Genomic DNA, 25522 nt, shown 5'->3' with positions numbered 1-25522 from the left:
GTTCACTAGAGGTGTCTCTCCCATAAGATAAACAGCATGTTGGGTGAACAAATTACAGTTGGGCAATTGACAAATAAAGAGGGCATGACCATGCACATACATATTATGATGAGTATTGTGAGATTTAATTGGGCATTACGACAAAGTACATAGACAGCTATCCAGCATGCATCTATGCCTAAAAAGTCCACCTTCAGGTTATCATCCGAACCCCCTCCAGTATTAAGTTGCTAACAACACACAATTGCATTAAGTATTGCGCGTAATGTAATCAGTAACTACATCCTTGAACATAGCACCAATGTTTTATCCCTAGTGGCAACAGCACATCCATAATCTTAGAGATTTCTGTCACTTCCCAGATTCACGGAGACATGAACCCACTATCGAGCATAAATACTCCCTCTTGGAGTTACAAGCATCTACTTGGCCGAGCATCTACTAGTAACGGAGAGCATGCAAGATCATAAACAACACATAGACATAACTTTGATAATCAACATAACATAGTATTCTCTATTCATCGGATCCCAACAAACGCAACATATAGAATTACAGATAGATGATCTTGATCATGTTAGGCAGCTCACAAGATCCAACAATGAAGCACAATGAGGAGAAGACAACCATCTAGCTACTGCTATGGACCCATAGTCCCGGGGTGAACTACTCACTCATCACTCCGGAGGCGACCATGGCGGCGTAGAGTCCTCCGGGAGATGAATCCCCTCTCCGGCAGGGTGCCGGAGGAGATCTCCAGAATCCCCCGAGATGGGATTGGCGGCGGCGGCGTCTCAGTAAGGTTTTCCGTATCGTGGCTCTCGGTACTGGGGGTTTCGCGACGGAGGCTTTAAGTAGGCGGAAGGGTAGGTCAAGAGGCGGCACGTGGGCCCCACACTACAGGTCGGCGCGGCCAAGGGCCAGGCCGCGCCACCCTAGGGTGTGGCCACCTCGTGGCCCCACTTCGTCTCCTCTTCGTGGCAAAATAGGACCCTGGGCGTTGATTTCGTCCAATTCCGAGAATATTTCGTTACTAGGATTTCTGAAACCAAAAACAGCAGAAAACAGCAACTGGCTCTTCGGCATCTTGTTAATAGGTTAGTTCCAGAAAATGCACGAATATGACATAAAATGTGCATAAAACATGTAGATATCATCAATAATGTGGCATGGAACACAAGAAATTATCGATACGTCGGAGACGTATCAGCATCCCCAAGCTTAGTTCTGCTCGTCCCGAGCAGGTAAAACGATAACAAAGATAATTTCTGGAGTGACATGCCATCATAACCTTGATCATACTATTTGTAAAGCATATGTAGTGAATGCAGCGATCAAAACAATGTATATGTCATGAGTAAACAAGTGAATCATAAAGCAAAGACTTTTCATGAATAGTACTTCAAGACAAGCATCAATAAGTCTTGCATAAGAGTTAACTCATAAAGCAATAATTTAAAGTAAAGGCATTGAAGCAACACAAAGGAAGATTAAGTTTCAGCGGTTGCTTTCAACTTGTAACATGTATATCTCATGGATAATTGTCAACATAGAGTAATATAACAAGTGCAATATGCAAATATGTTGGAATCAATGCACAGTTCACACAAGTGTTTGCTTCTTGAGGTAGAGAGAAATAGGTGAACTGACTCAACAATAAAAGTAAAAGAATGGTCCTCCAAAGAGGAAAGCATCGATTGCTATATTTGTGCTAAAGCTTTGATTTTGAAAGCATGAAACAATTTTGTCAACGGTAGTAATAAAGCATATGTATCATGTAAATTATATCTTACAAGTTGCAAGCCTCATGCATAGTATACTAATAGTGCCCGCACCTTGTCCTAATTAGCTTGGACTACCGGATCATCGCATACACATGTTTTAACCAAGTGTCACAATGGGGTACCTCCATGCCGCCTGTACAAAGGTCTAAGGAGAAAGCTCGCATTTTGGATTTCTCGCTTTTGATTATTCTCAACTTAGACATCTATACCGGGACAACATGGACAACGAGATAATGGACTCCTCTTTAATGCATAAGCATGTGGCAACAATTATTATTCTCATATGAGATTGAGGATATATGTCCAAAACTGAAACTTCCACCATGAATCATGGCTTTAGTTAGCGGCCCAATGTTCTTCTCTAACAATATGCATGCTTAACCATAGGGTGGTAAATCTCTCTTACTTCAGACAAGACGGACATGCATAGCAACTCACATGATATTCAACAAAGAATAGTTGATGGCGTCCCCAGAAACATGGTTATCGCTCAACAAGCAACTTAATAAGAGATAAAGTGCATAAGTACATATTCAATACCACAATAGTTTTTAAGCTATTTGTCCCATGAGCTATATATTGCAAAGGTGAATGATGGAATTTTAAAGGTAGCACTCAAGCAATTTACTTTGGAATGGCGAAGAAATACCATGTAGTAGGTAGGTATGGTGGACACAAATGGCATAGTGGTTGGCTCAAGTATTTTGGATGCATGAGAAGTATTCCCTCTCGATACAAGGTTTAGGTTAGCAAGGTTATTTGGAACAAACACAAGGATGAACCGGTGCAGCAAAACTCACATAAAAGACATATTGAAAACATTATAAGACTATACACCGTCTTCCTTGTTGTTCAAACTCAATACTAGAAATTATCTAGACTTTAGAGAGACCAAATATGCAAACCAAATTTTAGCATGCTCTATGTATTTCTTCATTAATGGGTGCAAAGCATATGATGCAAGAGCTTAAACATGAGCACAACAATTGCCAAGTATCACATTATCCAAGACATTTTAGCAATTTACTACATGTATCATTTTCCAATTCCAACCATATAACAATTTAACGAAGAAGAAACTTCGCCATGAATACTATGAGTAGAGCCTAAGGACATACTTGTCCATATGCTACAGCGGAGCGTGTCTCTCTCCCACAAAGTGAATGCTAGGATCCATTTGATTCAAACAAAACAAAAACAAAAACAAACCGACGCTCCAAGAAAAGCACATAAGATGTGATGGAATAAAAATATAGTTTCAGGGGAGGAACCTGATAATGTTGTCGATGAAGAAGGGGATGCCTTGGGCATCCCCAAGCTTAGATGCTTGAGTCTTCTTAGAATATGCAGGGGTGAACCACCGGGGCATCCCCAAGCTTAGAGCTTTCACTCTCCTTGATCATATTGCATCATACTCCTCTCTTGATCCTTGAAAACTTCCTCCACACCAAACTCGAAACAACTCATTAGAGGGTTAGTGCACAATAAAAATTAACATGTTCAGAGGTAACACACTCATTCTTAACACTTCTGGACATTGCATAAAGCTACTGGACATTAATGGATCAAAGAAATTCATCCAACATAGCAAAAGAGGCAATGCGAAATAAAAGGCAGAATCTGTCAAAACAGAACAGTTCATAAATACGAATTTTAAAATGGCACCATACTTGCTCAAATTAAAATGCCCAAATTGAATGAAAGTTGCGTACATATCTGTGGATCACGCACGTAAATTGGCTTAATTTTCTGAGCTACCTACAGGGAGGCAGGTCGAAATTCGTGACAGCAAAGAAATCTGAAACTGCGCAGTAATCCAAATCTAGTATGAACTTTACTATCAAAGACTTTACTTGGCACAACAAAACACAAAACTAAGATAAGGAGAGGTTTCTACAGTAGTAAACAACTTCCAAGACACAAAATAAAAACAAAGTACTGTAGTAAAAACATGGATTGTCTCCCATAAGCGCTTTTCTTTAACGCCTTTCAGCTAGGCGCAGAAAGTGTGTATCAAGTATTATCAAGAGATGGTGCATCTTCAGCGGGGTGTGGAGTTTTCTCAACCAGGCATAGTATATTAGATACATAAGTTTTAGCGTCCCCCTTTTTATTAGTCTTGGGCTTGCTACTCTCATCAAACAAATTTTCAGGAACAAGCCAAGCATAATTATTTTCTAGTGCATCATTCATTGCTAGGAGCTTACATGGTATTGGTGCTTTGACCTCCCCACCATCATTAATATTATTAGTGTACTTTATTCTATCCATATCCATCTTTTCAAGGAGACTAACAAAATTGGTATAAGAACCAAGCATATCATATTTAGCAAAGACCTTTCTAGCCTCTGTTGCTATACCACCAAATTCTCTAAGGAGGGTTTCTAAAACAAAATCTTTCTTTTCCCCTTCTTCCATATCACCAAGTGTGAGAAACATGTGTTGGATTATAGGATTGAGATTAACAAATTTAGTTTCCAACATGCGAACTAAAGCAGCAGACAGCAATTTCATAAGTAGGAGCAAGGTCTACCAAGTGTCTATCCTCAAAATCGTCAATGGTACTAACATGGTTGAAAAATTCCTCTATATTATTTCTCCCAACTATAGACCCACGTCCTACCGGTATGTCTTTCGTGGTAAAATTAAAAGGAAACATGATGAATCAAGTAAAGTAAATGCAAGTAACTAATTTTTTTTGTGTTTTTGATATAGCCAACAAGATAGCAAATAAAGTAAAACTAGCAACTAATTTTTTTGTATTTTGGTTTAGTGCAGCAAACAAAGTAGTAAATAAAACTAAGCAAGACAAAAACAAAGTAAAGAGATTGGGAAGTGGAGACTCCCCTTGCAGCGTGTCTTGATCTCCCCGGCAACGGCGCCAGAAATTTGCTTCTGGCGTGGAGTTGACGTGGGAGTTAGAAATCTCTGTGGTGTAACTTTTCTTCAGTTCCCCGGCAACGGCGCCAGAAATTTCCTTGATGCGTGCAGTTGACACGTCCGTTGGGAACCCCAAGAGGAAGGTGTGATGCGCACAGCGGCAAGTTTCCCTCAGTAAGAAACCAAGGTTTAACCGAACCAGTAGGAGTCAAGAAGCACGTTGAAGGTTGATGGCGGCGAGATGTAGTGCGGCGCAACACCAGAGATTCCGGCGCCAACGTGGAACCTGCACAACACAAACAAAGTACTTTGCCCCAACGAAACGAGTGAGGTTGTCAATCTCACCGGCTTGCTGTAACAAAGGATTAGATGTATAGTGTGGATGATGATTGTTTGCGAGAAAACAGTAGAACGAGTGTTGCGAGTAGATTGTATTTCGAGTAAAGAGAATTGGACCGGGGTCCACAGTTCACTAGAGGTGTCTCTCCCATAAGATAAACAACATGTTGGGTGAACAAATTACGGTTGGGCAATTGACAAATAAAGAGGGCATGACCATGCACATACATATTATGATGAGTATTGTGAGATTTAATTGGGCATTACGACAAAGTACATAGACCGCTATCCAAGCATGCATCTATGCCTAAAAAGTCCACCTTCGAGGTTATCATCCGAACCCCCTCCGGTATTAAGTTGCTAACAACGAGACAATTGCATTAAGTATTGCGCGTAATGTAATCGGTAACTACATCCTTGAACATAGCACCAATGTTTTATCCCTAGTGGCAACAAGCACATCCATAATCTTAGAGATTTCTGTCACTTCCCGCATTCACGGAGACATGAACCCACTATCGAGCATAAATACTCCCTCTTGGAGTTACAAGCATCTACTTGGCCGGAGCATCTACTAGTAACGGAGAGCATGCAAGATCATAAACAACACATAGACATAACTTTGATAATCAACATAACATAGTATTCTCTATTCATCGGATCCCAACAAACGCAACATATAGAATTACAGATAGATGATCTTGATCATGTTAGGCAGCTCACAAGATCCAACAATGAAGCACAATGAGGAGAAGACAACCATCTAGCTACTGCTATGGACCCATAGTCCAGGGGTGAACTACTCACTCATCACTCCGGAGGCGACCATGGCGGCGTAGAGTCCTCCGGGAGATGAATCCCCTCTCCGGCGAGGTGCCGGAGGAGATCTCCAGAATCCCCCGAGATGGGATTGGCGGCGGCGGCGTCTCAGTAAGGTTTTCCGTATCATGGCTCTCGGTACTGGGGGTTTCGCGACGGAGGCTTTAAGTAGGCTGAAGGGCAGGTCAAGAGGCGGCACGAGGGCCCCACACTACAGGTCGGCGCGGCCAAGGGCCAGGCCGCGCCGCCCTAGGGTGTGGCCACCTCGTGGCCCCACTTTGTCTCCTCTTCGGTCTTCTGGAAGCTTCGTGGCAAAATAGGACCCTGGGCGTTGATTTCGTCCAATTCCGAGAATATTTCATTACTAGGATTTCTGAAACCAAAAACAGCAGAAAACAACAACTGGCTCTTCGGCATCTTGTTAATAGGTTAGTTCCAGAAAATGCACGAATATAACATAAAATGTGCATAAAACATGTAGATATCATCAATAATGTGGCATGGAACACAAGAAATTATCGATACGTCGGAGACGTATCAGGTCCATGTACATCTTTGTACTACCCGGATGTATGGAGTATGGTGTTTGATGGGCTTCCCGGAGTATTACTTCCTTGATTTCAGCAATATCCGGAACACAAATTCTCTTCTGGAACCATAATGATCCCGATTCTCCTCGATGAAATTCTGATGGTCTTCCTTCATCTATCCTTCTCATCTCCTCCACGATGAATGGATCGTCCAACTGACCCATCATTATCTCATTCTTCAGGTTAACATTTAGCTCATCGGCTACTTGTAAAGCTGATAGTCCTTCATGAGCTTCCTTCTCCCAAAGTTGTATTTGGGCTTGGCTTATTTCCTTCCTCAACTCCGGTGATAACTCCTGTTCCACTCCTCCGGTGCTCTTCCTACTCAAGGCATCTGCTACAACATTGGCCTTTCCTGGAGTGTAATTGATGGTCAAATCATAATCCTTGATTAATTCTAGCCATCTTTTCTGCCTCATGTTGAGTTCCTTCTGAGTAAAGAAGTATTTGAGACTCTTATGATCTGTATAGAGCTCACACTTGGCTCCATAGAGAAAATGTCTCCAGGTTTTGAGTGCAAATACAACTGCTGCTAATTCCAAGTCATGTGTTGGATAGTTTACTTCATGAGGTCTGAGTTGCCTCGATCCATAAGATATCACTTTCCGATCTTGCATAAGTACGCAGCCCAATCCATGCTTGGATGCATCACAGTATACGGTGTAATCCTTGCCAACTTCAGGAACTGCCAACACCGGTGCCGTGGTGAGTTTCTCTTTCAGGGTTTGAAAACTCTTCTCACACTCCTCTGACCACACGAATGGTGTGTTCTTTCTTAATAGCTTCGTCATGGGTCCTGCTATCTTGGAGAATCCTTCAATGAATCTCCGATAATATCCTGCCATTCCTAGGAATCCTCGGATTTCCTTGACAGTCTTGGGTGCTTCCCATTCTAGAACTGCTGCTACTTTGCTCGGGTTAACAGCTATTCCATCTTTACTTATGACATGACCAAGAAATTCCACTTGATCTAGCCAAAATTCACACTTGCTAAATTTGGCATAGAGTTGATGTTCCCTTAGTGTTTGCAACACTAACCTCAGATGTTCAGCATGTCCAAAAATCTACCCCTCGATCGTCTCTAAACCTGGGACATTACAAATACAATCTACTGCAATTGTTCTACTGTTCTCTGCAAACAATCATCATCCACACTATACATCTAATCCTTTGTTACAGCAAGCCGGTGAGATTGACAACCTCACTGTTTCGTTGGGGAAAAGTATTTTGGTTGTGTTGTGCAGGTTCCACGTTGGCGCCGGAATCCCTGGTGTTGCGCCGCACTACATCTCGCCGCCATCAACCTTCAACGTGCTTCTTGGCTCCTACTGGTTCGATAAACCTTGGTTTCATACTGAGGGAAAACTTGCCGCTGTACGCATCACACCTTCCTCTTGGGGTTCCCAACGGATGCGTGATGTACGCGTATCAGTGCTCGTCACCCTCAGCGACGAGCAGCGCACGGAGGAGCGGTTCTTCCCAACAACTACGAGGCCTGGACGGATTTCTTCCGGCAAAGGTACGAGCGTGAACTCGCCGCCTACGACGGCCCTCCCCTCCTCCGCGTGAAACAACGGCGCCGACCGCCGCAGCTGGTGGAGCGGGCTTGGCCGCACCCTCGAGAACATGCTCGCGCACATCGAGGGCGGCAACTCCCCCGTACTGGGGATGCCGCCGCCGGTGGCGCCTACCATGTCGCGCCGGCACGGTAGCTCATGGACGCCACGACAGATGGCGCCGTCGTCCTCGTCGTCTGGGTCGGCATCGAGGTCCGGTGGGTCGGCTCCTCCACCAGCAACATCGAGGGTCGTCAATAAGGAGATGGCCTCTCCACCGCGGACCAGAGGGCCCAGCGGTGGCGTCCTCGTCATCCGCGAGGGGGGCATCGGTCGTCATCTCCTTCGCTCGACCGTAAGAGGAAGACGTCCAAGAAGGACGCCGCAGCGGCCGCCGTCGCGTCCCAGCTTGCCGAAGAGGTGTCCAAGTGGGCCGAGGACGCGCCTGTGGTTGAGGCAATCCGAGGTCGCTGACCGACCTAGTCCCCGCCGACAACACCCTCCCGATGGACGCCGCGCTCGCCTGGTCCAGGCAGGACTGGGAGAGGCAGGAGGCGGAGCAGCAGAGGCGTTTGCTGGACCTTGCGGCCGCGCGGCGCCACGCCGTCCGCGCCACACCAACCACACTGACCGCACCCGTCGCACCCGTGCCGCTCATCAAGCTCGAGGAGAGCAGCGACGACGAGTTGTATCGGCCGACGCCGCCACACGGCGAACCTGGCCAGGGTTCAAGCCGTTGGTACGGAGACGCCTGCCAGAGCAGCCAGCAGGCGCCGCCGCCTGAGGGCGCCGGCAACTCCAAACGATGATGACGACGGCGGCGACTACACGGCGTTCTACCGCCATTTCGGCATGTAGAATGCCGTGTTTTAAGTTTATTTTATGTTTCCCTCCGGATTCGGCCTATATATGTACGAACTCGCCTATATATGTTAAATATCTTGAAACTACGCCTATCTTTAAACTATTTCGTCTGGTCTGTCTGAATTCGCCTATATTTGTTTAATTTTTTACATCCAACCTAAGCTCGCCCGCTGGTAATATGAGTCTCCGAGGTCAAATTTTACATCTATCCGGCGCTAAATAGTGCCGCATTTCGGCCTGAGAGCCTAACGCTACTAAACGCAAATTTTGCAATCCGGCAATTCTATGCAGAAGGTGGCCACACCATCTCCGGCAGTCCACGCCGGATCCAGCATGCGTGTCATCCGGCTGCATGATAACCTACGGGACTAGCAGAGAGAGAATGATGAAGAGCCGGCCGGGCTAGGATCCAGCACGAGCAAGCAAAGCGCCGACGAGCAGTAGCTACTTCCCCGGTTCCATCAGAACGGGTGGCCCGCCGGCGCCGACGCCGAGCAGGCAAAGCGCCCGTGAAGGAAGGCCGCTTCCCCAGCCTCCAGTCCAGCCTCCCCGCGCATGCGTCACGCAACGAAGTTCCGGCCCGCTTGGCGTGGCCCCTAGCAGATCGTCGGATTCTTGCAGCCATGTTGGCTTCCCTTTGCCGTCTGTCGCGCACGGATCGGCACAGAACCGGGGGGCTTGGTCGCTTCCGCCGCTAGGCTACGACGAACACCCTGCATCTCACGTCTCCTTGCAGCTTGGCGGCACGCGCCTGCGCTGCGCAGGGACCGTGCTCGGGCTCGACGGGCGCTGCCGCAACCCAGCAAAACAGCTCTGCTTCATCGCTTCTTCTACGCACAGTACCTCGCGCTTAGTCATGCGTATACAGTACGGTCTGTTTCTCAGAGCATCTCCACTCGTCTCCCCACAGAGCCCCCTACGGCCACTTTTTTTCATCCGGACGGCGAAAAACGGCCCAGTCAGGCCCCCGGTTCCTCGTTTTGGTCCGGATTTGAGCCTATTTTCGTCCGGACTCCCCATGCCATCCTCGGTTTCCCGGGGATCTCCCGGGGACTCCGGATGAAGCTAAACCAACCGCCCACGCCCACGTGTCTCCTCTTTCGTCCGGATTCCCCGAGCCATCCTCTTTTTCCCCGAGAAACGCCGCTTGGGGAGCACACGACTGGGAATCTACACCTCCCCACGCCAAATCTTCCTCCAATCCGGACGAAAATTTCGCCGGATTTGGGCGTGGGGAGCGCCAACGAGTGGGGATGCTCTCAGGCACACACACAGAATCAGCTGGAGTACAACGTTTTCACCGCTACATAATTTTCTAGCTATCGCGTGCAGATAGGATGCCGACAGTTGGCAGCTCTATTCGATGCTCGATCAGACTGGTGACCGTTGTGTTTGCAAATTTAGCTGGGGGCAACTACTCCGTTCTAATGGGACTTTAAGTGTAGGTCTTAATTTTTACCATAACAGCGTCTGTAGTCCAACGGTTAGGATAATTGCCTTCCAAGCAATAGACCCGGGTTCGACTCCCGGCAGACGCATTTTTTTCTGCCTAATTAGCTCGTTTAATTATGCAATCATCATTTTGTTGTTTTTGCATGGGCAGGTCTCAGTTGCCTTTGTGGCCTCTTCATCTGCTTCGCTGTTCAATCGACGAAAAACGAGATTTATCCAAAAATCTGAATTCTTTTTCTTACAGCTGCTTATCGTTCATCATCCTGTTTGGCTTTCTAGCGAAATCGTTAAAAAAAGGCCGATCTCCGCGAAGGGAAGCCAACTCGCTCCGCGCGCGACAAGTGGCGCGCTGTGGTGCCAGAAAATCCCTGTGAAGTGGTCTCCCTGCTCGCCACGTGTCGCAATGGGAAGCAAGGTGGGGATGGGAAGGAGAGAGAAGACTGGGTTGTGTCAGTTTTTCCCTTTTTCTTCTAGATTTGTTTTTTCAAAATGAAATATCTTGAGAACCGTAAGTCCAAATTACGAACCGTTTTCACTTTTGTGATCCTCTCGTCGAGATCTTTAAAACTAGATGCCATGTTGATAGGTTTCGAGATACTTTTTTTTCGTACATCCTATACTACTATGTTTGTACTCGTTTTGTGTATCTAACTGTACCTGTGCATTAACTGATAAGTACTTCTGTTTTGAATGTTTTTGGTGCATTTTTCCCTTTACTCGTGTGAGCAACTGTATGTGTACTCGTAGGCCCGTCTCCAGGATTTGGGGGCCCCGGTGCGACTTACAAAACGAGGCTCTATTTTTTTATTCAAACTTATAAATAGCTACTAAAACATAATCATATTTTTATTTTATTATCTAATTTTAGAACGTATTATTTTATACGATGTTCTATCAAGTATTCAATCTAAAAGAGTAAAAATAACACAAAACTAATAAACAAACCACATGTTCTACCAAAAGGCATCACCCATCTCATATTTCTTGAGACTGAGGTGCTTCTTCTAATATTTGTCTTTCCTTCTTTTTTCTCATCACCAGATTGACAATTCGTTTTTCTCATGATTTGTCATGTTTCACAATTAATAAATTAACATAATAATTTAATAAATTCGATATGAAGAGACCCGCCAAACTCCAGCGAAAAAACGATCGCCTCTATGTTGTATTGCTGTGTAGGCTGGAACGTTAGGAACTTTTTTTTGAGCCTTGGATCGTTTGGAACTGAGATCGTGCAATGCTACCATCATGGCCTACTAGAGTTTGACGTTCTTCCATTTTGACGCTGGGCCGCATGAGCAAGTAAATGGGCCACTTCAGCTATGCGCGGACCACTAGCAAAATATTGCTTGTATCCTTTTTGAGGCTGTGACGCTAATAAAATATTACTAGAGAATAGAAATTTGGGGCCCCCCTGGAATTTTGGGGCCCTGATCGGCTGATCACTTCGAACATGGCCATCGACGGGCCTGTGTACTCGTTCGTGGGCGCGACTGTACCTGTCTTACGTGGACGACTGTACCTGTACTCGTTCGTGTCTGCGACTGTCTGTCTCGTGTGCGGGACTGTACCTGTACTCGTTCGTGTCTGCGACTGTCTGTCTCGTGTGCGGTACTGTACTTATTCGTGTGCGCGACTGTACCTGCCCGTGTGCGCGATTGTACCTACCCGTGTGCTTGTAGTCGTTCGTGTGCGCCACTGTACTTACTCGTGTGCGTAACTGTACCTGTCCGTGTGCACGACTGTACCTACCCGTGTGCGCGACTGTACTTGTACTCGTTCTTTGTCGCCAATGTACTTACACGTGTGCACGACTGTATCTGCCCGTGTGCACGACCGTACCTACCCGTATGTGCGATTGTACCTACGCGGGTTGTACTCACGCAGGGGTGTAGGTTTGTACGCGCGCGTCGTACTCGTTCGCGCGGGGCGTGGCTGACTCGCGCGTACTCGCGCGGAGTACAGCGCTGAACTCGGTGGAATACGTCGCGTGGCTGCCTTGGATGGTTGCTCGCGCGGGGCTCTTCCCTAGCTAACACATGTCGAGCAGAGCGCGGTTCGCTCGCGTGAGGAGGCCTTCCCGCAGTGATACCTGTTTTCTAGAGGACTTTGATCATCTGATCATGTTTCTCTCGTATCACTTTTGGATGCAACTTTGTTGGGCTCAGCTGTCCACCTGGATGGAGACTGCAAAGTACGCTTTCGATTTCACTTCAATACTGGGCCGAGATTGCTTGCCAACGCCCAACGGTAATGGCGCAGACCGAACCCGGTTCAGTTTTACTTCGGTGGATCTAGGGTCTGTTCGTTTTTGGATGAAGTGGAATGGAATGGAATGGTTCCATTCCATCTCATCCCATCCCATTTCATCTAGGTGTTCGGTTGATTTCAGAAGATGTGGAATGGAATGGAATCTAATTAGTCTAAACACCCAATTAATTAGATCCTAATTTAATCTAATTAGTCTAAACATCCAATTTTAGACCACAGGAGAGGAGCAAGGTCGCACCACGCCCGCGCCCGGTGACCTCCGCGCCCGGCGACCTTCGCCCGCCCGCGCCCGGCGACCTCCGACCTTCGGCCCGCCCGCGCCCGGTGACCTCCACGCCCCCGCCCGCGTCAGCGACCGTCGGAGCAGAGGGAGGAACTCCCGTCGATGGAGGAGGCGGGGCCGGGGAAGGAGGCGAGGGTGGCGGAGGGCGGCGGGCATGGCAGAGGGCGGAGGGCGGCGGTGAGGATGCCGCGCCGCAGCATCGCCGGGGAAGGAGGCGAGGGTGGCGGAGGGCGGCGAGCATGGCGGAGGGCGGCGAGCATGGCGGAGGGCGGAGGGCGGCGGTGAGGGGCGGCCCGCCGGCGCGCATGAGCTCGAGAGAGGGGAGAGAGAGGAGGTCGCGGCTCGCGGGGAAGAAGTGATTTGCACCATAATAGAGCCCGTTCCACTTCGTTCCACCGAATCGGCCGGACGGGCTCGTTCCGGATCTACAGAGAATATTCCCTTTTGAGGAACGCGTTGGTTCTGTTCCATCCCAGAACCGAACGCAGGAATCGCCCTGAGGAACGACTTGATTCCATTCCGTTCCATCCGGTTCTGAAACCGAACAGACCCCTAGTCTGGCATTTTCACCAGTACAAAGGTGTGTTGTTCCGGCAAAACCTATACACCGACCATGTCGGTGGCTACCGGCCACCGCACACTCCTTGGTCGGGTATGGGCCAGGCCCATTTGTGGCTATTTGGCCTGTAGCAGTTCATTTTTTTCTTTTTTTCTGGTTTTTTTTCTGGTTTCTTTTCTTTTTTCTGTTTTCGGTTTTGTTTGTATTTTTTTAGATTCGAAAATTTTAATTTTTAAAAATTGTTTAAATTGAGAAAATGTTCAAATTTGAAAACCGTTCAAATCTGAAAACCTTTCAAATTCGAAAACCATTCAAATTTGAAAATTTGAAAATTGTTCAAATATGAAAATTGTTCAAATCGAAAAAGCATTCAAATTCGAAATTTGTTCATATTTTAAAAACGTTCAAATTCGCACATGCCCTCGCCGGTTTTCGCTTGCAAAGCGAGATCCAGTCAACCTATGGCCCTATGCGCATTTACCAAATGATTTCACTGCATAGTCCGTGCAAAAAGGTCAAGCTGAAGCTTCTGCAGCTTTTCCCTCGTTAATCTTTTGCATCCACCATCCTCTTATTAACATGTTGTAAATGGCTTGAGGTTATCTAAAGAGTGAATTCCACTTTTTACCCCCTAATATCAACTTTGTGCCACTTTTTACCCAATCTAATTTGTATTCCTCAAAACTACTCCATTTAACAAACTTTTTTCCACTTCTTACCTCTTTTTATATTTACTCCGTTCTGACAGGTGGGTTCCACTCTCAGTCCGACGTGGCGTGTCCTAGTCAGCTAGGTGAGGCTGAACCAAGCCGGTTTAGGCAGTGCTGGTTTATCTCCGGCGAAGCACACCCGATCGCACGGACGTGAGCCAGACCCGCCCTCTTCCCTTTACCCTTTTCCCTCTCCCCGAGCTATGGATTCGACGGCATCAAGGAGACCTGGCGGCGGCGGCCGGTGCTGAAGCGGGTGGTTTGTCCGTCGTGGGTGGAGACGAAGCAGCTGGCGCGAAGGAAGCCGAGGGGACAGCGCCACCATAGGCGTTGAAGAGCGTGAATTGCACGGGACTTGGCGCAGTACCGGAGCAAGGAGACCTGGCGGCGGCGGCCGGTCCAGCGGAGCACCGACGGCGGTGCCACGAATTCTACGGCTGTTGGCTCCATGGGGCTTCGTGTTCGGCTGCAGAGCCGCGGCGGCATCATGAGTGATGCGGGACATGCTCTGGCCTGGGCTTTGTGCAGCAGCGGAACGCCAACGGTGCCGAGCTGGGTGGTACAGCCAGCGGTTCCGTTCTGCTTGTTGTTGCTGATCCTGAAGATTGTTTGCTTCTTGTTGCTATTGCAATGCTAATTGCAGAACGAAGATATGGTGGTAAACTGGTAATATATGGATGTAAGCATTCTTCTGGGGCTTGTTGGCATGATGTAAGCATGTAAAATGTAGGCGCTGGTATATTTGTATGTTGCCGTAACACAAGTTCTGATGAACTCCTTCAGCGGCCATTAAGTACAAATTGACCTCGAATGTATATATCAAGCATCCACCTACGTGTTGCTCTGTTGAACTAGAATCAGTAACAATCAATCAGAATTGTTGTAGCTTAAATTGATCCATAGTTCAAGTTCTGAAGAACAAAATGCACATCTAAAGATCGTGTTCAGAAGGATAAAAGGCCTCACAGCAAAAGGCACACAAAAATATTGTAGTTTAAGAACTAACAATCATAAAGCTTAAACTAATTACTACTCCCTTGTAGACCCATCTCTAGCAGCTGCATTACTACCAGTTGGGTACCATGAGCAAATTCTACCACTTGAAGTCCTTCCATATGCTCTGTTTTGACCAATATCAGTTTGAGATACATGTGTAGCTGCTCTCCTTCCTCTTGCAGCTACAGTAGCAGATGGAATTGATGATGATGCTTGGGATGATTGGATATCTGATTCTACGGTACTGATCATCATGATGCCCTAACACAAGCCTCTGAGCATGTGCCTTAGTCCTATAAGCCATTCTCTTGGTTATTTCATAATTGAAATCTCTCTTGACTGCCTCTATGAAAGCACTAACCTTCCAAGTGGGATCAACCCTGAAATGGTTCTCATAATATTTTGGTAGCCACGTGGATTTCAACCGGCTAGCTTCTCTAGTTATGCCACAAGTATGTTCCAGCACATCTTGCCTTATCGTGAAGGTTCATTCGCCAGCTATTAACGATGCAAAAAGGGAAAATGGGCAACTAGAATCTGAACAACGGACCTTCACCTTTTCCATCTTGTTTTTCACGAAGTTGTAACTTCTTCCTTGCTTGATATGAGATGACTCAAGTGCCTTTCTAAAACTCCTTGCCATCTTTAAAACACATTTCCTTTACCATCTCATCATCATCATCCATGATAGATTTATTAAACTCCATTCTTGGCCGCAATAACCTTGCAGGCCTTTTCCTCTTTCTACCTTCCTCCATTACCCTCGCACCTTCATCACTATCTTCAAATGGATCATTGCCACCATCTGAACTTGGAGGGTCAGACAAGTCCAAGTCATCTATAGGTTTTATCTTCTCCCTTGCTTTATCCAATGCCTTTTTCTTTAGTGCCTTTTACATTTCCACCCGTGCCTCTTCTGACTTGCCAAACGCAATCTCCTTCTCTTTTTGAGACATAGGGATAGCAATCTCATCAATGTCAAATCCTTCCAAGCCTTCTGTAACGTCAAACAAATCCTCTATCTCATCTTCTGAATATGTACCCTTGGACTGCGTTTCTTTCTTCTTCTTTTCACCATAAAGTGCTCTTAGCTTCGCATTCTCAGTGTGCACATCAAAATCTGAATCGTCGCTGCTACCTTCACTTGCTAGGTCATTTTCACATAGCTCCTTCCAATAAGCACTTGGATCATCGTATTCCACATCCGATAGTAGATAACCACTATCATCATAATCAGTTGCCACCACAGGGATGGACCTATATAATTCAACATGTGATGGTGAATGGCTATTAGGTTGCATGTTCTTGAAGACATGCAAATTGACCTCCTTTTCTGCATCAAACATTTCCAACATATTCATGACACATGCATCATCTTTCAGCTCAATCATTTCATGTACCGATCCGTTCTTCTCATAATACAGACAGTCACAACTCTTGTACCCCATATCTTTCTTGATTTTTTCCATAATATCCAAATAAGAAATATAGTCTCTATCTATCTTCTCAGCCTCAACTAGCTTTGGCCCAGGGTCATGCATGGTGTACCTAACAATCCACATCTCAGCAGCCATCTCTGAAACTCCAGAATTAACAATCATTAGTTACTGCATTTTACATACATCAGATTCACATAACACAATTGCAATGCACACATACGTCAGATTTATAAACTTATGGCTACTGTAATCACTAATTTTCACATGCCACAGTCAAATACAAGTTTTACCTATGGTTAATCATCGTAACTAAACCGACCATAACTCACAGCATATATAGGACTTAGATTAGCATGATACACACATGTACTGAAGTTCAGAGATAATGGCGTTGAGCCCTGCAATCCATTCATCTCTGAAAACCGAATTCCTGAAGTTCCCAGACTCCAGAAGTTCAGAGTAACTGAACTTTTATGTGTTGTGAAGTTTGCATCACCGTGTTTAATTAACTCAAAAAAATTAAAATGGACTCGTAATGAAAATACTGGATCTAATCCTAACTCAAAAAATGTACAATCTTTCTGCCATTGATTCACTCCAAACAAAGGGAATCTAATCTTAGTTGGGGCAGAGTTACCAGAGAAAAGAACCCTAAATAGGGAGCATATACAGCCAAATCAAGGGGCAAGGGACTGAGGCAGAATTGCCTACCAATGAACCACGTGTTCCTCCGGCGATCGCCGCTGATCACCGGCCACACGATGACCTAGGTTTCGGTACCGCCTGCCTCTGCTCTCGTTTCTATCGCGCGAGGATGATGGAGAACGAGCGGGTCTGAGTTGGTTCAGTTAAACATCCTGAGAACGGGTCTGGCTTCACCTGATTTAAGTCTGACCGGCCAAGAGTCAACAGGCCTGGTTAAACCGGTAGAAAATTAATTTGCTTGCCTCACCTAGCTGACTAGGACACGCCACGTCGGACTGAGAGTGGGACTCACCTGTCAGAACCGGGGTAAAATATAAAAAGAGGTAAGAAGTGGAAAAAAGTTTGTTAAACGGGGTAGTTTTGAGGAATAAAAGTTAGATTGGGTAAAAAGTGGCACAAAGTTAATATTAGGGGGTAAAAAGTGGAATTCACTCTTATCTAAAACAGCTGCAGACTGAAGATACCACTGCTACAATATTTTCAGCCCAGGGTCAATGCTGCTAACTGCTGCAATTATTAGAGGCCTCCTTGAATCATTCATGCATAACAAGAGGTGAGAAGAGATAGACACAGAAACCATAAATGGAGCCCAAGCTCCATGGTGGCCTTTTTTTTCTGAAAAATAAAATCGAAAATGGCATTTGTAAAATTTTAAAAACAAACGGAAACAAAAAAAAAATTAGGTGTAGATAGTGTTGAACTCTATGACTGTGAAAAATCTCGACTGAAAATTCGTTGCATTCTAGGCTACACAAAAATGGAAAAACTATACTACGTAATAAAATTTGGTTAGACTTGTTGCTGATCTACTCTATGATAGTTTGCATGACTAGTTCAATCTCTACTTTGTAGTCATATTTTATTTGTTGCTTAAATGAGTTAAATGTTAGAGAAAATTGCTAATATTTTCGACACTAACCATCTGGATCGAGTAACAATCACGCCTTTCCATATTCTAATAAAAATGTGTCTCGGGGTAGAGGCATCCCGACTCAAGGCTGTGAATCGCTCGTGCAATTGCTGCAACCGGAAAAGAATCAAGTGTCTAGCGGACAGCACACCTGAACAGGATTCTGGAACATGGCTTTGCTGAGAAAGGGGGCAACGCAGTTTCACATCGTGCCATCGTGGTATCTCGCCTGTAAGGCTGCAACACGGCTAGACGGCTAGTGACCGTGCGTTGGTTGTCACTCGCTCGACATCACTTCGAAGCATGGCCATCCAATCGTGGTTTACTACTCTCTGGGTGGCAGGTTCGGTTGTTGCACGGTGACAGTCGTCGCAGCGACGGTTCATGTTACAGAAGAGAAGCTGAGAATGAAAAAGACAGGGGTGGCCATAACGGAGACGAACCTCCGTTGCGATCTGAAGAACTGGACCAGCATATTCGTCCTGCACATAATGTGCTGCTACTGTAGGTAGGAGAAAAGGCCGGCACGCAATAAGTTGGCGCTGCAATGCAAATCCATGCTTACAGATACAGATAAAGCCAACCGTATGAGTATGTGCCGTGCCATACCGTCCGTTCTCGAGTACCAGTTGAGGTCCCCTGAATAAGCATTCGACAGTATCGGGGACCTTCAGTTAAGTACAGTACTGCAATGTAGCCCCGAGGTTAAGACGACTTTCATATGATATTTGTCTGAATATTTATATTGAAATGCTCTCACAAAACACATTTGACATTTGTTATTCTTGATCCACACCCTCCAAGTACAAAGTGACCCACTAGGCAGCGTGCCGGGGTTACATTGAACGGGAAGAGCTGAGCTTCACATGCTTGCCATTAACAACAGCAGTACATGGAGAAAACATAAAGAAGAGGGGACGCAGCACACTGGGCCATTGCCTTTCCACAAATCAGCACGAGCCACCGCGTCCCCCCGCGGTCCTGCCACCGGCCGGATTCCCCCTCTCACGCTCCTCTGCACGTTGATCTAAATTGATCGTTTACTCCGATGCACACCCTGCTTATAAATCAAATTGCACAATCGCTTGCTCATGTGTACTTTGGGCAACACACAAAAAAATGATTAAAGAGTGGATCTGATTTTGTCGTTTTTCAGTACCCGTGTTAAAAGGAATTTTGTATGCTTGTGGGATATATCATTGACAAAGTTCAGAATTGTTTTCAATTTTGTTTGAGACTTGCATATTTGGATTTTGAAAACATAAACATAGAAGGATCACTCGAGCTCATCCGCCAGAAGAATTATCCACCAAACGACTTACAAGAGTTCACCAAATAGGCAAACTTACCATATATACATATACAAGTTCTCCTTTCAAATACTTACAACATATTTAAATTTCAAGCTTTAGAAGTTTGAGTTAAAACATGTTCTGTTGTTCAAAACAACATCAATTCATGATACAATGGCAAGTCCAAGGAGTAAAGAATTTCTGATTATTTGTAATAAACTAAGATAAATAAAGACAACCTACTCTAGATATAGCCCAACAAAGGTCATCCCTATTTGCTTGATGTTGTCGTGGGCCCACAAGACTACCTCACGCAATATGTGGCAGATGTGCATGTTTGAAGTAAGATTTTAAAGACAAATGTGATTTGGTGGACAATCCAGTGAAACTGAAATCAACGTATAATGATTCTGATGATCTCATCAATGTAAATGCACCAATGGGTCTAATCAAAACAAACCTTTTCTCAACCTAGTCCTATCTAAAAGTTTGTGTATTGGCTTGCCAAATGCATGTACATGCATACTTGAATATGCTACATAAACGTACATCATGGCTGTTTAAACGTATACATAAAGTGGTCAACTAAATGAGCAATTTATAACAGCCGAATACTGCATAATCATTTCTTGCCACATCGGATCATATTGCAGTCCTTGTTATTGTACCCTATTATGCTACCTATGGATGTTTTTTATCCATAGATTTTAAACGCAGGTGCGTAGAAGACATATGTCATAAAGCTTACACTATCGAATCACACACTAAATATTTGTTTTATTTCATCCACCATTGTTAAGAGAGATATTGTTTTGTAAAATACTGACACAGCGAAAAGTTCCATATGAAAATTAGTACTATGACGTTCTTAGATAAAGAATCTTGTTGCATCAAGTGTAAGTTATCAAACAAACCACGTACGGATCTCTTTGAGGTTTTTTGTCCATCAACTTTTTTGCTAAAATTATTCGGATAGAAGAGGTCTATCACCTCATAGATTTTACTGGTTTAGACGTAACATGCATTTATATGCATTTCACAATTAATATATTGGTAAATACATGAAAACAACGAAATAGTAGACCACTAATAGCTTGATGGTTGATTAGATATATTTATTCATAAAATGTAAGAGAAAGTCCGCAAACAATGAAAAGTTCCCTATGAAAGTTAGTGCAATAACTTCTCAAGGAAAATTCTCAATGCATAAAGTTAGACCTATCAAACAAACTACATAGGAAGTTCTTTGAGGACTATAATTATCCCTCACAATTTGTAGAAAACGATTTCTTTACAAGAGTTATATAGCATAGAATGTCTTATGGTAGGCTTTAACTACCTTCGATGCCAGTTGTTAACCCGATAACATCCATTTATATGCGTTGCACACAATTAAGTCAATTGGTAAATACATGAAAAGAATGAAAGAAAAGAGAGCAACACATTACTCACTCCAATCCATAATAACACTAATAGCGTAGTGATTGGACTAGAGTGCTTTATTCAGAAAATGAAAAATGAGACAAAAATGTACTGTAATAGCGTGGTGATTGACCAGAGTTACTATTTAGCAAAGGAACGGAGTAGTATCATTAACGAAATCACGAACGAGTACAGTGCACAAAACCTCCCAAGTTGCGAGGGCTAGAATGGAAAAGAGTCGCAGCTCCTTCAAATTCCAAACCTGAAAAGTCTGAAAGCCGAAACAAAACGAAACGAAAGCGAGGCAGAGAAACTAGGGCCACACCACACGCTTCCTCCCTCCCCCGCCGCTCCGAAACTGAAAACCGAACAAAGTCCACATCTTGGCATCCATCTCTTCCCCATCTCCGGCCTCCGGCCACCACCCATCTCCATGTGGCTGCCCTGGGTCAAGACGCGCCCGTCCTCCGACTCCACCACCTGCTCCTCCACCGCGCTCTCCGCCGCCTCGCCGCGCCTCTCCTTCTCCTCGCCCTCCCTCAAAGATCTCCAGGCCCTCCTCCGCTCCGACCCCCCGTCCCTGCCCTTCCCCTCCCCGTCCCCGCCGCCGCCGCACACCGCCCCCCGCTCCCCTGCCGCCGTCCGCGTGTTCCACCGCGTCCGCGTCGCCACCTCGGCCCTCCGCGCGCTCCGCACCCTCCAGGCGCCGCCCGCCGCCGCCACCGAGGCCGACCGCCGCGTGGTCCTCTACTACACCTCGCTCCACGTCATCCGGACCACCTTCGAGGACTGCCGCGCCGTGCGCACCATCCTGCGCGGCCTCCGCGCCTCCGTCGACGAGCGCGACCTCGCCATGGACGCGTCCTACCTCGACGAGCTCGCCGCCCTCCTCCCGCGCGGCCGGCGCCTCACCCTGCCCCAGGTCTTCGTGGGCGGGCGCCACCTCGGCGGCGCCGACGAGCTCCGCCGCCTCCACGAGTCCGGCGAGCTCCGGCGCGTCGTGGCCGGCGCCGCCTCCCTCGCCGCCTGCGCGCGGTGCGGCGGCGAGCGCTACGTGCTCTGCGGCAGCTGCGACGGCAGCCACAAGCGCTACAGCCTCAAGGGCGGCGGCGGCTTCCGCGCCTGCGCCGGCTGCAACGAGAACGGCCTCGTCCGCTGCCCCGACTGCTCCCCGCCGGCCGTCTGATCCAGATCCACAAAAGGTTCCCAATCTAGTACTGAATCAATGACCTGTAGCACATGTTTTTAATTTCCTAGTAGCAGTGTCAAAATCGAGATACTAAGAAAATGAGTTATGTGTGTGTGTGTGTGACTGTGTAGCTGTTACTACTACTTGATGATTTAGTGTAACTGGTGTTTGATACTACAGTACTCTGTGACAGTGTGATCAGCTGGGAGCTGCAAGTTTTTAGCATTTCCTAACCAGCATCTCTTGCGGGTGCGTGTGTGCTTTCTCTTGCCCAAGCTATGCTGAGGAGATTAATTAAAGTCTGAATCTGAGTGGGTCGCATTACCCTAGTAAATGTTTGATAAATGTTAGTGGCAGTACGGCTTTATACTCGTGGTTAAGAAAGATTTACAGGTGTGATTTACTTCTGCTTATATGAGCATGAGATGCTCATTCCGTGCATTTTCAAGATTGTTTTTTCTTTATTCCAAAATGCTGAAAGATCGAGTTTGAACGGTTGGTATCGCGTTGTTCGTTTGCGGAGAAGCACTGTTGAGGTTTCCAAAAAGCTGCTAGACGCCATGCCTGAATTTATGACACCGGGCTGCACTCTGCAGCAGCAATCAGGCCAACGGCAGCTCGTTTTGGAGCTTGCGGCGTTGCCGAGATCTTACGGCTGCCGCGCCGGAAAAAGGCGATCTTACCGGAAAAGCTAGCCGTCCCGCCGAGGACGCAGGTGGAGGCTTTTTCTCCGATGTCCCCTCCTCACAGGCTCACACGGGGAAAAAGATGAAGGGGAGCTCGTGCGGTGTTTTGAATGCGATCTGATTGGTAGAGTGGCCGTTGGATAGGACTAATTGTACTTAACTTGAATAGCCATAATCAGGACGAGTTTTGACAAATTATCACGAGAGATCAATCAATCAGTGAGAAATTATTTGCAGGGCTAGTTTTGTTTGCCACTTGAATAGCCATAATCAGGGACGCCACTTTTTTACTTCATGGTATTGGTACGACCCATAGGGGTTTGGTTACGGCATCAACAACGGGTCACCGCATTTGGACATAATCCCTTGGTTTGCTATCCACGGGGCCTAAATGTGAAACCCAATAGCGCTCCATAAACAGATGAGTCGGCCAATTTGTTCTATTTGGCCTGCAGAGCCTTTGCGGTTGCCGCGACTAGCGTGCGTGTTTGCACAAGTCCTCCCTAGATTTTTTTCAGACCACTAGAAGCTTCAGCTTTAAAACCCTAGTAGGACACAAAAACCTTGGCCTTATCACCATGGTGAAGGAGCGACATGTAGTTTCGCCCAGGCCACGACGACCATGAAACGTGCGACTCTAGCTCCGATAGATGCACTCACCGTTTCTTCTGCGAGCTTGCTGCCAGGCTACCGTGACCACCTCTCGTGCCGCGCTCCGAGCGGCACGTCTGGGTCAAGGTGGAGGTGGCGTGGTAGTTCGATGAGGCGGGCGTACCGCTGCCTTGGCCGGATGTACATCCCCACGCACGGGCTTGCGCACTGTCGCGAGATCTGGCGACTTCCCTCGGATCTGCGGGACCTCGTGTACGCAGTGAACTCGCCTGTGTGGGCGACAGGGTTTGAGGCCGAGCACGATGCACGATGTCAATCCATGGAGGCTCACCTAGAGGGCCTCGACGACATCGACTACGAGGCGTGTGAGGCGCAGGAGGAGCAGGCCGCGCCGCCCCAGATGGCGCCAGTGAAGCAGGAGGCGCGGGACCAGCCATCAGAGTGGTCGCGGTGGGCATTCCCCACCCTGGAGTGTGGGCACCCAGACTGGTCGCACAACCGCGGCACTGACACGCGGTACATGGAGCCGCTGCGGTGACCGATGATACCACAACATGTTGTAGTACGCAAGTTATTAACATAACACCAATGAAACCACTATTCCACTAGTATTACATCCCTCATTGTGGTATAACAGAAATATTGCGGGTCCAGGGGCATGTCTATAAAATTACAACTTTGACTCTTTGCAAAAGATCGACACCGCCTTCAAATCATAACATGATGTAAATCTGCAAAACAAAATCCAGTAGATCAACATGTAGGGTAGACTTCTCACTAGCTCTATCTATAGAGATGCTTGGCTTGCTATAGAAACTATAGCTAAACTCTAGCTATTTAGGTTTTTGGATTAGGGAATTGATTTCCTCCTATTCCTAGTCTATGTTTCCACCATGGTGTATGTAGAAGTTGACTTCATTGACTCCACTGACTAAGTCATGCACCTTGTAGTAGTTAACTCCTCCGTCTTCAAGTTTCACGGTAGCTCCTCCTTCAGTGACTCCCAATCTAAGGAGGGATTTCAAGAGAGAACGCGTGAGTACGAGCGTACTCACCAAGTCCAATATAATATAATATGCATATATATGTTTCATGCACTAACTACAACCACGTATAAGGAAGTCATAGGCTAATGCATGTTTTCGTAATCATTTCTTCAAAAGGTTTATTTTATTCTGAAAAGCTATGTTTATCAACTTTCACGGGGTGTCTAGAACTTCATGGAGTTCTTTTCATGCAACGTTTGCGGTTTTTTCGCGAAACAAGGTGTGACAAGCTACAAGTCAATACACTATGCAGATGTGTGTTTCTTTTCTCATAAGAGATTATTACCCTTGCTGCACAACCGGGGCACATTATTCCCATCCATGCTTCATTGGTATGGGGCCCAGTATAAGATCTAAACCAATCACGGCCCTTCTCCGCGACTCCGTATACTCACCCTATTGTAAGTCTGCCCTCTCCTTTATCATATAGGTAGAATGATCCGGACATATATCCTCCACTTCACCATTTAGGTAGACCATTCCAGAAATCGCACATTCCTTCTCCTATAACCTATAGATAGCCCGACCTGAACATCCCCTACGATCCATCATAGACTACCATTACCATGGGTACTTGAGGGACCCCCACCCTCATATTGCTCCCACGGGACGCCAATAGCTATGGTACGTCGCATCCGTTGATATGGGAAAGGAAGAAGATCCAGCTGATTTCTCCGTCCCACTCCAAATCGATCTTATGGCTAACACGGGTGTTATGATGCAAAAATCACTATACGACATTTGTTGTTAATCCTACGTGGATACAAATCCAATTGCAATGGAACCTCCATCACTTAAACCATTGGTTCATTGCCACCATATAATCATGTTCATATTTGTAAAAAGTAGTACTTTGCTTTTAAATGTGGGAATGATAAAAAATATTACTTTGAAAGTAATTTGATCAAAGTAATAAAGTAACACGGGCAAGCGATGAACTTGCATCTCTTCACTGCAAAATTATTCACGTAAAAGCTTCCAGATGTGATAACTCCAAATTCTAAAATAGCATCATCGTCCGGCAAGGAAATTATTTAACGGATTGGCAAATACGTTATAATGCATAAGTATGAGATGCAAACACTTTAAGCGTAATGTAATCCAGATGATTTAGGATC

General features: G+C 46.2%; 1 protein-coding gene and 1 non-coding gene across 2 annotated transcripts; both read left to right on the top strand.

The window, feature by feature from the left end:
- Positions 1–10298: 10298 nt before the first annotated feature.
- TRNAG-UCC lies at positions 10299–10370 on the top strand. Its single transcript has one exon. It is a non-coding gene; the product is annotated as a tRNA-Gly (tRNA).
- A 10806-nt stretch (positions 10371–21176) lies between these two features.
- Positions 21177–22239, top strand: LOC124667778 (uncharacterized protein At5g39865-like). Its single transcript, XM_047205026.1, has one exon. It carries the CDS (start codon positions 21305–21307, stop codon positions 22055–22057), a length of 753 nt encoding a protein of 250 aa, XP_047060982.1. The 5' UTR covers positions 21177–21304; the 3' UTR covers positions 22058–22239.
- The last annotated feature ends 3283 nt before the right edge of the window (positions 22240–25522 follow it).

The sequence above is a fragment of the Lolium rigidum genome, chromosome 6 (assembly GCF_022539505.1).
Source record: "Lolium rigidum isolate FL_2022 chromosome 6, APGP_CSIRO_Lrig_0.1, whole genome shotgun sequence".
Lineage (NCBI taxonomy): Eukaryota > Viridiplantae > Streptophyta > Magnoliopsida > Poales > Poaceae > Lolium > Lolium rigidum.
This window is presented reverse-complemented; position numbering and strand designations above follow the sequence as displayed.